The 15019-nt window shown below is 42.4% G+C and overlaps 1 protein-coding gene across 4 annotated transcripts in view; it reads left to right on the forward strand.

Annotated features, from left to right (window-relative positions):
• LOC124432073 (protein rhomboid) overlaps nucleotides 1-15019 on the forward strand; it is a 233787-nt gene that overhangs the window by 130789 nt on the left and 87979 nt on the right. For all 4 annotated transcript variants that reach the window (XM_046980615.1, XM_046980624.1, XM_046980633.1 and 1 more), the window contains one exon: nucleotides 11618-11730. In XM_046980615.1, coding sequence (XP_046836571.1) covers nucleotides 11618-11730 — 113 coding nt within the window. The remainder of the gene's footprint in view (nucleotides 1-11617; nucleotides 11731-15019) is intronic.

The raw sequence follows: 15019 nt of genomic DNA on the forward strand, positions 1-15019 counted from the left end.
GTGAATAGAAGTGATTTAGGAAAATAGTCAATGTTCTATGAGCTATGATAATCATACCGACTCCCACTACTTTTCTCATATTGCTGTGAGATTCGAAATTTGAGAAAAAAAAAGAAAAAAGAAAGAACAAAAGAAAATAAACTCTCGTCTAGATACGCAGATTTAGATTAGACATCTAGAGTGTACGTAATAAGGGATGAAGATTTAAACTAACGTCGGACGCGTCGAAAGATCGTGTAACGTAGGACCAAAGGGTTAACAGCCGATAATTATTATCGGACGATCGGTTAAACTCGAGCAAAAAGAGGGCGTACAAGCTCACCGTCCCACCTCAGCATCGGACTTATTTCGATAGAATTTTTGGCATAATCGTTTTGTAAGGTGCTGTCGAGCCACGCCGCGATATCCATTATAACTTTATAACAATTTAATGTAACAATATAATTTTATTACCGGCCCGGTAAATACCCGTACCGTTTCATCTCCTCCTTCTATTCTCTTTTTCTTTCTTTCTTTCTTTCATCTTCGTCCTCCGTTCCTTATCCTCCTTTTTCCTTTTCTTCGCATTGTTTTCGTTCTCCCAAGTAAATTAGGGCAGCTCACCAATTTTATTTCTTGGCCAAAGCTCCGTCCGATCCTTCTTATCGAAATTACTAATATCCGGCTACGTACAAGATAGGGATTACTCCGTTCGACCAATCAATTTGCCGAGCTCCTTGCTCTTCCTTTTTATTCAGATCGGGAACTTCAGATGGAGAGAGGGAGAGAGAGGGGGAGAGAGAGAGAGAGAGAGAGAGCGTGCGTGCGTACGTGCGTACGTGCGTGCGTGCGCGCGCGCTCGCGTACAGGTCTTCGTAGAATAGGTACAACGACGAGAAAATAAAATTGAAATCGATGGGAAAAATTACGATGACAAAAAGAAATACGGGTAACGTTATTCGATTATTGAAAGGAAAAAAATCTTCTTCGGAGAAGAGAAATTTATCTTATTCTTTTTCCTTGCGCTTGTATGCCATGGCGCCGCACCTCGCGTTTTCTTTTTCTTCCCTCGATTTCTTCTTTTTCTTTTTTTTTTTTTTTCCCCCTATCGTTCTCCTCCTTTTTTCTCCTCGAAGAACAAGCTATCGTGAGTCCTTGCCGGCAACGGAGAGGAGTTTCTTGCCGAGGTGAATTAAGTCGTAATGAAGTAAGGAGTAAGAGCTTCTCCTCCCTTTTTCTCCCTCGTTCTCTCTTTTCAAGTCTCTCAGCAAAAGTGGATGGATAGACGCGTTGCCACGCGAAAGAGGTAAGGGAGGGAGCGAAGGAGGCGAGGAAGAAACGCAGAGAGAAAAAAGAAGAAGCTTTGCTTTGCGACGGGAAATAAAATGGACCAAGAAAGTGGAGCGGAACGAGCAAGGAAAAGAATCCTCTTCTCCTTTTCCCTTATTTCTAACGCGCGATGCTTTACCGTGTCATTAAATCGCGAGTCCGTTTAGAATCCTTTTTTCAAGAAAAATTTGTCTCGAGCGATTGTCTTGATCGATCCTGCGTCGTGATAACGCCTGATTTCTTTTCTCTCTCTCTCTCTCTCTCTCTCTCTCTCTCTCTCTCTCGCCGAATAATACCATAGATAATAGCGCTTCCCAACTAACATCTAATTAACTCGGCAACACGACTCTCTTTCCTTATTTATAATACACTTTTAAGCGGCACAATTGTGGCTCATGCGTAATATCGTACTAACGAATACTCGTGATGAATAATTACTATCTCCGACGAGCGTTGCGAAAATTGTTAACCACGCCAGCGGCCACCTCGCGAGTGGCTATCTCACAAGGTAACTAATATATACGAGCCATGTATATGCATATACGTATATAGGTACATGTTTGTTGAGAGAAAACGTGTATACTTTAATCAGGCCGTGGCAGCGTTACTTCGCGACTACCAACCCTGCTTCGTCTCGTTACGGGCCGGTGTTAAATATGTTTACCGTTATTCGATGCTTTTATCATTGTTATTTCTTTTTCTCTTTTTTTTTTTTTTTTCATTTTTTTTTTCATTTTTCTCTTTTTTTTTTTTCTTTTCTTTTTTAATCTCGCTTTGACACAAATTTACGTCGGCGAATATAAACGTATGTAAACGCATATAATATGAAAGAAAAAAATTGTTTGTTTTGCGAACGAAAGCATCGATACGTCTAATAACATTTCGTTTGTCGATAGGTGATTTTTTATGGAACGATCGATCATCTTTTGCCGGTACAAATCGGCCTCGTCCGGTCCAAGTACAGCGTGTTCGTCTTGATTAAACCAATAATGGAATTACAACGTTTCCATTCGACGTCTCCTCTCTCCGCTCTTCTCCACCTCCACCTCCTTCTCCTCCTCTTACCCCTCAGCTTTCGATACAGCACGCCGTGTTACGATCATTGTATCCGTAACTCACTTTGACGTATAGCCCGAACCACGCGTCGACGGCTTTGCCATTATCGAAACTCGGTTGCCAATTGGTGGAACGATGGTGTCGCGCGTTTTCGAGAGCATAAATTTAGAAACGAGCGAGGCTAGTAAACCTCGACATCGCGTTCCTTTTGAAGCGGCTTCCTCGTACTCTAATCTAACTCTAAACTATACTAAACTCATCGAAACGACGTTATCGTTGATCCTTGAAAAATACGACTGGTACTTTCTGTCGGCTTAACTTTTATCGCTACATAAGTAATTCTCCTTTCGATTCGCCGAGTGACGGGAACGTAAACGTCGATTTCACGTCGGATAAATTTTATCTAACGTGTGTGAGAGGCGATGAAAGGAGGCTCGATAATTTTACTTGTTCCGAAAATATTCTCCCTCTCTCTCTCTCTCTCTCTCGTAAATCCACATCTTCCACGTTTGATGTATCCACGCGCGCAGCCTTCGCGCAGGATATACGACGAAATGAAATTTTCATCCGTGTGCTCCCTGGTCTCAGATTACGGCCTCTTTCCGCCTCCTTTGTCCATCCTTCGCGTTTATCGGATAACCTCGACCCGCTCGAAATTCTTTCGTTATCGATTCCTTCGAGACTCGTCCTCGTCCCTTCGTATTCTAAAGATCTATCTTGGTTGGTTCGATCGTTCGCTCGTTCGCCCGCTTCGTTGGCATTTTGGATAGAACGTAATCATAGTAAGACGTCGGACGAGACTTTAATCTTCGTGTATCGTCCTCCTCGAAAAATGGCGGTTCTTTGTCGAGACTTCTCCGAGACAAACCTTATCCAGGGAGCACAGTATTCCGTACGATATCGAAATACCTACTTTGAGCTTTTACTTGATTTAACGCGTCGATGATTCATTAAAGCGAACTTTCGCTCGTTTATTATCGTACCCTTCTTCGTGATTTCTGAAAGAGAAGAGAACGGAACGGTGGGAGAACGGAATTTTTATTTCGCAGCGGTAATCGACCGCAGCTTTATGCCTTCTTTAAGAGATGGCTAAAAATACATATTCGCCCGTTATGCCTTCGACCTTCTTTATTCGATCCATTTTACCCTTCGCCATTCTCTTTCTCTCTCTCTCTCTCTCTCTCTCTCTCTCTCTCTCTCTCTCTCTCTCTCTCTCTCTCTCTCTCTCTCACGCCCCGTTCTTTCTATCTCGCCAGTCTTTTGTCCAACTTTGAGCGACTTCACAATACCTCGCCAACTCCCTACCACTTCCTTCCTTTTCTTCAACCTTTCTTCTTCCTTCATTATCGATCCGGAACTCCTTTTAATTTATACGACTGTCAAAGTACTTAATTAATTGGTACTTCATCGGTAATAAACCTCGATGCAACCGAGGATCGAATCTTGATTTATTTCGTACAAATACCTTTCTACTCGGGATGTCCTATTTTAATTGCTATATGTTATCGGTGCAAACAATAATTAACTTTCTATAGAGGGAAGATCGATCTATCCAAGATATGTCTTTTTCCAAACCATTTCACTTCTACATAGAATGTTAATTTCTTGGCATCTCTATTAAATTGTGAAAGATATTTGCATGGATCTATTGAAATTGGATATCGGATACTGTATATGGATTGCAGTTTATCTATATTCAAAATACCATCGTAGCGTACGATGAACGTTCGTCGAATGAGAGTCAATTAATAGCAACGCGATCGATGCGTTTGAAAAAAAGAAAAAAAGAAAAAAGAAATAAAATAAAATAAAACAGAAGGGGAGGCGTCAAAGCGTTAAACGAAACGAAGGCGATCGTCGAACGAGAAGAATCGATCGATCGTTCGCGTCAACGAAGATCGACGATACTCTCTGCTCCGAAACGTGAAATTTATTCGTTTCGTTGTTTTCCACCTCTATTCCCCTTTCTCTCTTTCTTTTTCGCTTGTGGCCTTTCCGTTTCCAAATTCCCCTTTTAACTCATTCATCACAATTAGCATGGCCGGTTATCCCAACGTCAAGGCCAAACAAAAGTACCATGCGAATATTTATTTCTAACCCTTTGACGTGCATCTCCTCAAGAGCGTACACCGGGCATATATACATATAATGGACGCATTAATATATACATACATGTGTATAAATATATATATATATATATATATATGCATGCATATGTATGTATGCATGTAATGGACGCATTAACGATAATCTCTAATACCTACGTACTCGTACATTCAACGTTATGAGAAACCAGGCGTGGTTAAGGCAACGTCGCAAATTAGTTTGCCGAAATGCTTTCAAAGTGGAAACTTGAATAATGCATCTAATTGCTCTTTTCGGATAAAATGTAGCGCTTTTCGAATTGGCAAAAAGAAAAATGTCCTTTACATATCAAAGTCCTACGTTTAAGCTATTCGTAGTTGGTATAGAAAATAAAGCAACGATCAACAAGAGAAACGTTTGTACGAATATTGCAACGTCCGCGTCCGTTCGCTCGTTACCAGAGCCGTCGAGCCAGAGAGTTCTAACTGATAATAATAAGGCACTTTCATAATTACCGATGTAATTAGAGGGGAAAAAAGGAGGTGCAGGAAGAGGAGAAGGCGAAGGAAGAAGAAGAGAGGAGAAGAAGGAAAAAGGATGCAACGCATTTCCTTCGACGATGACTACTATACTTCGTTCCGGCTATGTAACGTTGTTTTCGCAAGCGTCGGCTTTCATTACATCCTTTCTCTTCTATCGCCTACCTTCACGGTTCGATACTTTTCCATCGGTATGTTGTCTCCCGTTAACTCGATTTGCACGCACCTACCGCTTATATTTGATTGATAAGTAATAAATATGTGACATCAAGCTCAGCCTTAAAGATCGCGTCTAAGAGTCGTCGTAAAGTTGTTTTCGTTGGGATAGGCAAAAAAACATGATTATCTTTTATTTCTCCTGAAATAGGAATTCGAACGATCGTTTCTCTTAATAATTTCTTTCATTTTATTTCATTTTATAAGCCGTTATGAAAATAAATTGGAATACGAGGAGACGTTGTCGTCTCCATTTGATAGAACAAATAAATTCGTACAAGCGTCTCCTAAAATATTTACACGTCCGAGAAGACTCGGACACGATCGAGCGTCAATTCTCATGATGTTCTCGGGCCAAAGCAACAAGCCCAACAGAGTCACGAGGCTTCTAGCCGACGGCATACTACCGAATCCTCAGCCGTGACAAATCCCAATCTCGTTTCTCAACCACCTGTAGAAGAGAAAGGCGTGGATCTTACAGTCGGCAGCACTGTTTCTTTTCGTTATCCATAATATCAAATTTTCGTGAATAAAGTTCGCAAAGGAAGAGTCTAATCGATCGAAATCGTAGAAATCGACGGAGTCAGGAAATTTGGAAGATCGCCCACGATCAATATATTTGGATCGGTTTCGCAACGACATAATATCCGCTATCGAATTCGGCATTCAATGTCCCGCAATGCGTTCGTACCACACGACAGGAACTACTAACTGGATTCTCTATTGAGAGACAAACGTTAGAGGGAAAGCAATCGGACAGTTTCTAGCATCGTGAAACAGTGTGTGCCAATTAGATGTACTTATCGGAACAAGTAACTAGCTACGTTGCAACTTGACACGCAGCCATGTCAAAGTGCTTTGCACGTTCGTAGCGATGCAGTAGCGCATGCCATAATCCTTACTAACGACGGATTAGTGTTCTCGCGGAATCCCTGGCGCCGTACGCCCGCATCCTCCTTCTCTCCTATTTGCTTTTGTTCTCGGTCCTATATCGCTCCTTCGGGATTCCATCTCGACATACTATATTTCCCCCACCCACAATAAGATTCTTTTCGATTCGTTCTTTTCATCGGATCGTGAGATATGAATGTTCATTAAACGTTTGCGAGAGCTTACACGCCCGAGTGATCTAAATCTTCGATCGTTCCGTGTATTTCGATGAGAAAGGAATTTTCACGTGAAAGGACCGATAACGGGAACAGATAGTTGTAACAGATAATAGATAAGTTAAGGTGTATCCGGACCGACAGTTATAAGAGGATCTTCCTATTGGCCGGCTAATAAACACGTAGATCGTTCGCGATCCCTTGCGTCCCACGGCGCTTATAACTTGGGATCTTATTTTCGCGGCGGTACGTGTTCTCCTCGAGCGAGCACACGTAGATAGAAAACGGCGTCTAACGGTGCCATCTTGACTCCGGTCACGCATCGGGAGGGAGTGAGCTGCTGGGTGGTTCGTCGTCAGAAGATGGAATCTCGAGTTGCTCGCGAGCCATAAAGGAGGAGTACTTTTCTTTCTCGCTTAAAACGCCCTTCCTCCTTGGAAACGGATTAAGACAACGTCCAATTACTTCGCGTTCAGGGAATTAACGAAAGAAAAATGGTGGTTCGTTTCGTTCGGAAGCGATTAATGTTTCTTATTTTCCGTCTTCCTTTTATATTTTCGTTTTCCTTTCGTTTTCTCTCCCTCCAAGATAGGCTTAATCAATGATTCTACCAGCTACCAGTCTAAGTTGCCGTCCATTTAGCTTATAACAAGGGGCGGACTATATAGGAGCTTCGACTAGATAATTCTCTAGCAAAAAGATGAGTCGGTGAGAAGAAATTTACAAGCGAATATGCGGCGAGGCGTCGCGTGGAAAGCGGCTTTTCACGCGCGTAACGCGCTACGATTTGCATAACGGAGCTTCTCGATGTTTACCGCACTTTAAAGCGAAGCCCACGGCCTCTTTACCTTCCGGATCCTTCACTCGTTCCTCCTGTTCATCGATCCGAACGACTACCCCGTCGAGCTAGATCCCGAAGATTTCATCGAGACACTCGATAATTATGCAGATTGACGTGCAAACATAATGCCGCCTCTCCGCTCTTACTATCGTTCCTCTCGTTATTGGAGCGAACCATTTATGATCTTTTATCGTTGCCAGCATTCGATGACATAGAAGGAACGATATGGCTTTACGATTATCGATCGTATTCGATAGTTTCCTTAACTGAAAGGGCTCACTTTCTCGCACCTTTTTGCATAATTAATGCGGGTGCGGGTAGGAATCGTTTATCGGCAGCAAATTTGCTTGGAGCAACAATTTAGCATACCGAAATCGACCAAACTCGTTGGATAAGCCTTGCGTTAGCGTTCATGTAAACGCAACACATAATGAAATATCCGTGCCATTAGGCCGGGTACGAAGGGTAAACGCGATGCACCCTCCTCTTCCCACTTCCCGTCCGACAAACGTCGGTTTCCGGTTCGCTCGTCGCTCGACGACTCAAATTCGATTCGACTCGATTCGAAATCGAATGGGATTCGTGGTTCACTGTAAAAGAATTTCTCGAAAAATTCACGCTCCGCGCATCGACGAGGAGAAGTATAGCGTGTCAAACCGTGCACAAACATACTTACGATACGTAAATGTCAAAGCACTCGTCGCGATAAAGTTAATAGCGTTCCACGTAAGGATCGGTATTGTCGCGAAGGATTCCAATTGTCGATCGTTGACATTATTCATCATGCGATAAGTCATCACAGAAATTTGAAAATAAAATAGGTAAATCGCACGAGTGATTATCCATAAGGAGGAGTTTAGCGTGCGGATCGTGCAGTTGCCATGAAAACGGAATAGAAGCGGCAAACTCAGAATGCCGGACGATCGAGCAATCCGATGATCGCGCCCTAATCGAATTAAACTCGGCGCGTGTACTCTCCTGTATTTACGATGGGCTGACTCGTCGCTTCGGATTTGCTACGTTCGCGCGATAATGGCCGAGCTTGGTGGCGCGTTGCCTGCCGTTCGACCACTGAACCGACCTCGATCATCTCTTCTACTCTTCCGACCCTTTAGCCGAGAGCACGTCTCGCGTTGATCTCGAAAGGATTACGTCGGATGTCCGGCTGGTTCGCCAAGGATCTCGAGAATCAGCAAAATTCCTTCCAATGTATCTACGCGTATCTTCTCGAGGTCATTCGATTTATCGATTCTTCTTTGATCTTTCAACGATAAAGTACCACCTCGATGATATTTTCCAAATCGCTAATCACAATTCTCATCGATTATCACGCGAGACGAGTATTTCGCGATGTACGATCGGCGGTATAGCTCTATATATTTATACCAGGCATTTACCTAATAAATGCATCATACGTATATAACGCGTAAAATAGATATACCGTAGATGCATGCATACTAAATGTACCACGTGTAAATACGTGTATCTCTTGATAATAGTTACATGTACGCGGATAATATAAGCGTACCTACGTATATTATACGGGACAAGCCGTATTAACGTATTCAATCGCATTACATCGATGAAACGATTGAGCGAAGAGAAACAAATCTCGACTCGATCCTCTATATTCGACTGACACCGTTCGTTTCTCCTACCTATGGATAACCTATATATCCATTCTCTGAGTTTTTGTCGACCAGCTGGACGAGAACGAAACGAAACGAAACGAAACAAAAGGAAAAAGTAAAGAATCGACGAAATTCGAGAAGGCGATGCTCATTGAGATGTAAAACTTCTCCTCTATTCTGCGAAATTCAAAGCCGAAAGATCGATATACGCGAGAATTCTCGAAACGAATTTCTTCCGAACGAAATGATTTCGAGGGAGATTCGTAACAGGAAAGCATTTCAAAGGAAGAATATTCTCTCTGTTTGCTTGAATATACGCGGTTAAAACGATGCACTTTGGAATATTCATAGATCGGCGGTGTGGTACCTAACGCTCGGTACCTAACGATAAATCGAACGCGCGCGAGCTTTTGCGAGGACGTTCCATTTTGACGCTTAAAAGATGCAACGTTAATTGAATTAATGAATCATTCGTTCTACAGAGGGAAAGAGGAATGAAGTGAAACGTAGGCCGCACAGTAACAGAATACTTATTTGGATTACGGGATAATGGTACCGTTTGGTATTATGTAACTATCGTTAAACATTTCAACGGGAGTTAGTAAACGGCTGGATAATCTCGTTCGAACGAAGATCGACAAAGTAATGCATGATTAAATAATGGATATTGGATAGTAAAGCAACACGAAGGAAAAATCGCCTTTCGTATTTGCGTTACTTAATCCGATAAATAATGCATTTTCGCGTTTCTACTCTGGAGGCTGATTAATTAATTATATAATGATAGTATTACGAAGCACCATTAATTTCCAGGCCACCATACTCTTTTCTTCTTTTATTCGAGTGATGACTTTTTACACCGACATATATATATATATATATATATATATATATATATATATATATATATATTTGTTGCAAAATTCAAGGAAAGATCAGAGAGAAATGTGGGCAAAGGCTTGGCGATAGACAGTGTATTAAAATGCATCAGGTTGCATATAGCTAGGGAGAAGGAAGGATCGATCCCCGAACATCCCTTAGTGACTGTCAAGTTAGTAGAGTGGCACGGTGAGGCAGACTTTTCGTAATCGAAGAGCCTCGAGAAAGTAGACGGAGAGAACGCTCTTGGTAGATGGTAGGAGGAGTGTAGTAACTCAGCTGCAAGGTGGAAGCGCCTAATACCACTATTATAGACAGCCGAGTAATCCTGCAGATGGGTCCTCCTATGACCGTGATTGCTCCTTCGAGACGGCCAACCTACGTACAAGCTGTGTTTTCGCGCGTAAACAACTTTCTTCGAAAATCTATCTCGTTCCTTTTTCCTTCTAGGTCGTCGTTACTGTTTAGCAAAAGAGACGGAGGGAGGAAGGGAGTATCGTTAAACGTTTCTCGAACGAATAGAAAGGATGAAAAATCGCCGAAGCAAAGAGTAAGAAGGCGCTCTCTCTCTCTCTCTCTCTCTCTCTCTCTGTCTGCCTTGACGAGAGAGGAAGGACGATCTGAAAGTAAATTAAATTTACCTCCTGTCACGAGCTTTCTTTTCCTTCTTCTACTTCTTCCTCCTCTTTTCTCGGCTTTCTTTTTGGCAATCAAACGTGCAAGCAAGGAGTGCAAGCGCATGCGTGATTCTACCGAGCCACCCCCGACAGCCCTCTGGCGCATCCCCCCTCGTGGTAGCCGCAGTAAGACCGAAACTCGATCCTCGTCCTCCTTTCGCCTTCGCCTTCGTCTAGCTATAAGGAAGTTCAGTGGCGTCGTAATCAGAGGGATGCTGCTACTAAGACGACATTTCGAATTATAACGATAACGCTCTATGTAGGTACATACTATGCATACGTACGAAATAAGAGAGTCTCGCGTTGCGTCGCGTCGAAAGACGATTCTCTCTCTCTCTCTCTCTCTCTCTCTCTCTCTCTCTCTCTCTCTCTGTGAGAGAACAGTGGAGGGAATATTCCGTGTGAGATAGGGCTAGGCTATTTTGCGAATAGCGCCAAATATCTATACGTCGATCTATACGTTCGTCGATTCGCTGGTCAATAACGTGGTACGTAATTAAGCCTCCTGGCTCGCGTTCATAACAATAATTCGATATCGAAAGGGTAATTGTGCCAGGACGTTATTGCAAAACGTTTCGATATAACTGTTGGATTCGGTAGTGAATGCGAACGAATTTCGATAAATTTTCCCGATAGGTTACTCTCTTAGAATTCTACGCTATTGGCCGCGTACTTAGCTTTGTATACACGAACGCAAAGTACTGGTATAAGAGGACGTTCTTGTGTTTGACCAGAGTGTGTGCGCGCGCGCAATCACCTGCTTGCTCTCGACGTTAAGAGAAGGAATACATGCATACGTATATACTTACTTACATAGATACCTAACTGAGATGAGAGCACACCTACGTAACTTAACGTCTCGAAGTTTGCCGCGAGCGTTCTTGCTTACATTTGCCTAACAGCGTTAACGGATCCTGATCCAAATATCAGACTTCGTGCTTCGAGGAAGACCGCAAGCGGCCTTACTCAAAATGATCTTGCCAAAGCTCCGGGAAACCGCCTCGTTTAGCAGCCTCTTCGGACTCCCTCGACTCGTGTCTTCTTTGATAGCAGCCGTCGGATCGTTTGATCTAGAGAAATTTTATGCGAGGGCAGCGTGCCAAATTTTTCTTGCCCCCGAGCCCCTTTAGATTTTCTTTTTTCAAGAACATTCTCGAACGCTGCTTTCATTGTGAAATTCCTCCAAACTCGGACTACATTTTCTATTCTTTTTTTTTTTTCTTGTGTTTTTTTTTTTTTTTTTACACACCTTTTGGTTTCCTCTTTCTTTTGCTTCCAGATGAGCGGCAAGCGGACGAGAAGCTTCAAATGCGCGGTCCACCATCGGGACCGCGAGGTGTGCTCCGAAAACGACTTTCATCTGCTCGTGCACGAGCCGCCGTTGTTTCGCAGGTAACGTCCGATCCCTGATCAACATTTTTATTACGAAACGAATCGGTTACTCCCTTTCTCCATTCGACTGGAATTAATAAAAAGAAGAAAGAAAAAAGAGAGGGGAAAAAAAGAGAGAGCATAGCTAAGGGCGCGGTATAAAGGGCCGAGCTCGGATAAATCGATACTTTCTCTCTCTCTCTCTCTCTCTCTCTCTCTCTCGACATCGAAACGGTAAAGGAGTTGGCTGGAGGGTAGAAAGGTTCTTCTCTTTCGGGTGGAAGTGGAAGAAAGATGCGCAAGGTGAACGGATAAAATGAGAAAAGAAGAAGAAAACGTCGAGGTCCTGTGTTTTACTATTCCACTGGAATATCTTACCGTAGGATAGGGCTGAAGAACAGAAAAGGGTGGGAGACGACCGTTCTTACTGTGTTTCTGCTCTGCATTTTATACGCCGCATCGTTACCCATGCGAAGGAATCTTGAGCGTGGGAGGAGGAGGAGGAAGAGTGGCGACGTAGCTTGTATCTCGTACGACCCGCGAAGCATCAACGTCTTCCTGCTCCTCTTGGCACAACGAGACGAGAACGATCTCTCCCGTTCTTTATTCCTTCTTACCCTCCCCTCCTATTCTTTTTGCTCTTTTAGCTTTTCTTCTCTTTTTCTTTTTTTACCCGTCTTTCTTCGATTCGCCAGCGAATTGGGAGGAACGTCTGGCGCGTTATTTAAAGATTTAACTTCGCTACGGAAGAATATGACTGGGGACGAACGGATTCCCCCATTCGAATGTCTACAAGACATTATATGGAACAACCGCGTTAACCGATATCCCTCGTGAATCTGGAAGAAGAAAGTGGCCGATCGGCCGATAAAGCGTTTTATTCGCATCTTTATTTCCATCATTTGTCTTTGTTTTTTTTTTTTTTTTTCTTTTTTTGTTGCTTACTTTTATTTCTACGAGCAAGACCAAATCCTCTTTTAACCTTTAACAAAACTACCCCGAGAAAAGATGCTTCTCTTATCGTTCTTACTCGCTTCGCAAACGATAGCCTGCCGGAGGAAGCTCCTTGGTGTTCTTCTTCATTTTCCAAGACTAATTACGACTTAAGCCAAGGCTAAGAAACTAATTGTATGTAACGTCCGATCCTTAAAGCTCGTTATCTTCGTGATTAATGATGCAGAGCTTCTCTTTTCTCTCTCTCTCTCTCTCTCTCTCTCTCTCTCTCTCTCTCTCTCTCTATCTCTATCTCTCTTTCTCTCGAATAGAAGTTGAAAACAACGTGGGCGCCTCTCTCTCTCTCTCTCTCTCTCGCGCGCGCATATTCGCGCTTCCCTCGAGTTTCGCGACTTTCGAGTACTACTTGTACTTTCTCCTAGTTCTCCGGAACGAAATGCTTTAGAAAAGAGAGTCGTCGTGTTCTTATAAAATTGCGTTCTTAACAACTGCTGGAATTTACTTGCTTTCGTTAAAATGAAAACAGACGAAATATTTGAAAGTTTAATTAGGAAAAGAAGGGAAAAGAAAGCTTTCGCATTGAATAAAGAAATATTTTTGATTAGAAATCGAGTTACTACGATAATATATTCGTATAGTCGTAATCACGAAAGGGAAGAAGAAGGAATGATGGTGGTGCGTTAGCGGTTACAGCGACGGTAGTCGATGGAGAATGGGAGGAAGTAAGAGGACGTGGGGTGTACACAGGCGAGAATAACCGCGTGTACGCTAGCGCCAAGACTTAAGGCTTCTATTCACAACGAATTTCAAGCACATGACTTCGAACCTGCTCGGAATATCCTCTCTCTTCTTCATATTTCCGTCGAAACTCTCCTCTTTCTCTCTCGCACGTTCTCGTTCGTTCTTAACGGCCGCTACAACGATTTCCTCGGCCCTTCTGCCTCGACACAAGACGATATTTTATTTGCGAGGAACCTGCCTGCAGGTTGCCGTGCTTCTCTCTTATCTTGTGTACACAGGAATTTCATCGCGGTACGAAGATTTCATGTTGTTAAAGTCGGAGAGATAGACCGTGAGAGAGCGAGCGAGAGAGAGAGAGAGAGAGAGAGAGAGGAGGGGGGAAGGAATATTCTGTCTCTTTCCTCGATCCTTCTCCCCCACGCTTCGCCTATCTTTCATTAACTCTCTCGTAGGTTTCTTCGACTATCTCTCTCTCTGTCTCTCTCTCTCTCCTTTCGCGCAGACGATACGATGAATTATTTATGAATAGCAGCCGGGAACAAGTCGAATCGAGCACGCTCGAGAAACCCTGGCACTGCTCGATGTTTGATACGCATCCACTTTCCACTTCGTGGTTGAATTTTACTCGACAAAGAGACACGAATTTTCTTCTCTCTTATTCCGGCTGGACCACCTTGCCGTTTTTATAAAATTCCAAGAAAAGTATCCAAAAATATATTTATAACTGATAAGATCGAAAACAAAGAGGAAAGTTCGTAGAAATTCTTTTTCCTTCGAGATACATCCAACAACGTAGGATTTTCTCTTGTTCGAAAGAAAGATGACGACTTTGTAACGAGTTACGTGACTTCTCCTGTATACTCTTCCGATCGTCGAAGCATTTTTCTGAAGAAGAAAAAAGAAAACAAAAGGAAAAAGAAAAAAGAGAAAGAGAGAAATTGAAAAAAAGAAAAATGTACCTGGAATAATGCGAAACGCGTATATTTCTAGATCTCGAAGAAAATCCTAGTGATAAAAGCAGATATATTCCTTGAAAAATAGCGTGAAAAGGCAACGCGATAGCTTCTTCCCTCTCGAATTTCATTCTCCGTTTCTCTCGTCGAGTGAATAAGAAATTTTCTTTGACAAATATAACTAAACATCTTTACATAATAATCCATCGCCAAAGAAGCGATTTTGCATCCTATAAACAATAGGAGCTATTATTTCTAAAGAGCGTTTGTGAGAATTTCGTGCAAATGTTTCTTTTTCTTTTTTTTTTTTTTTTTCTCTTCGTTTCTTGCTCACCGTGTAAAACATAAAGGGAAAATCATGGCTAAAGCCATTGTATGGGTCCTTCAAGAAGATTTTGTCAAGGTCGAAAGGCGCGAACGATTTCAAGGAAAGGAAGAGGAATTTCAAAGGAATTACAGAGAATGACAATAATTGAGTAATGTATTGCGCAGACGTATTTATTAAGTTATTCAAAAAGAACGTTTCGTACAAAAGTAAACAAAAAAAAAAAATAAATAAATAAATAAATAAATAAAACCACAAAAAAGTGTCACAAAAAGAAAAAAGAAGAAAAGAGAAAAGAACGATCGTCGGCGACACAAGCGAAAAAACGATCTCGGGG

Source organism: Vespa crabro, chromosome 1 (genome assembly GCF_910589235.1).
Source record: "Vespa crabro chromosome 1, iyVesCrab1.2, whole genome shotgun sequence".
NCBI classification, from domain to species: domain Eukaryota; kingdom Metazoa; phylum Arthropoda; class Insecta; order Hymenoptera; family Vespidae; genus Vespa; species Vespa crabro.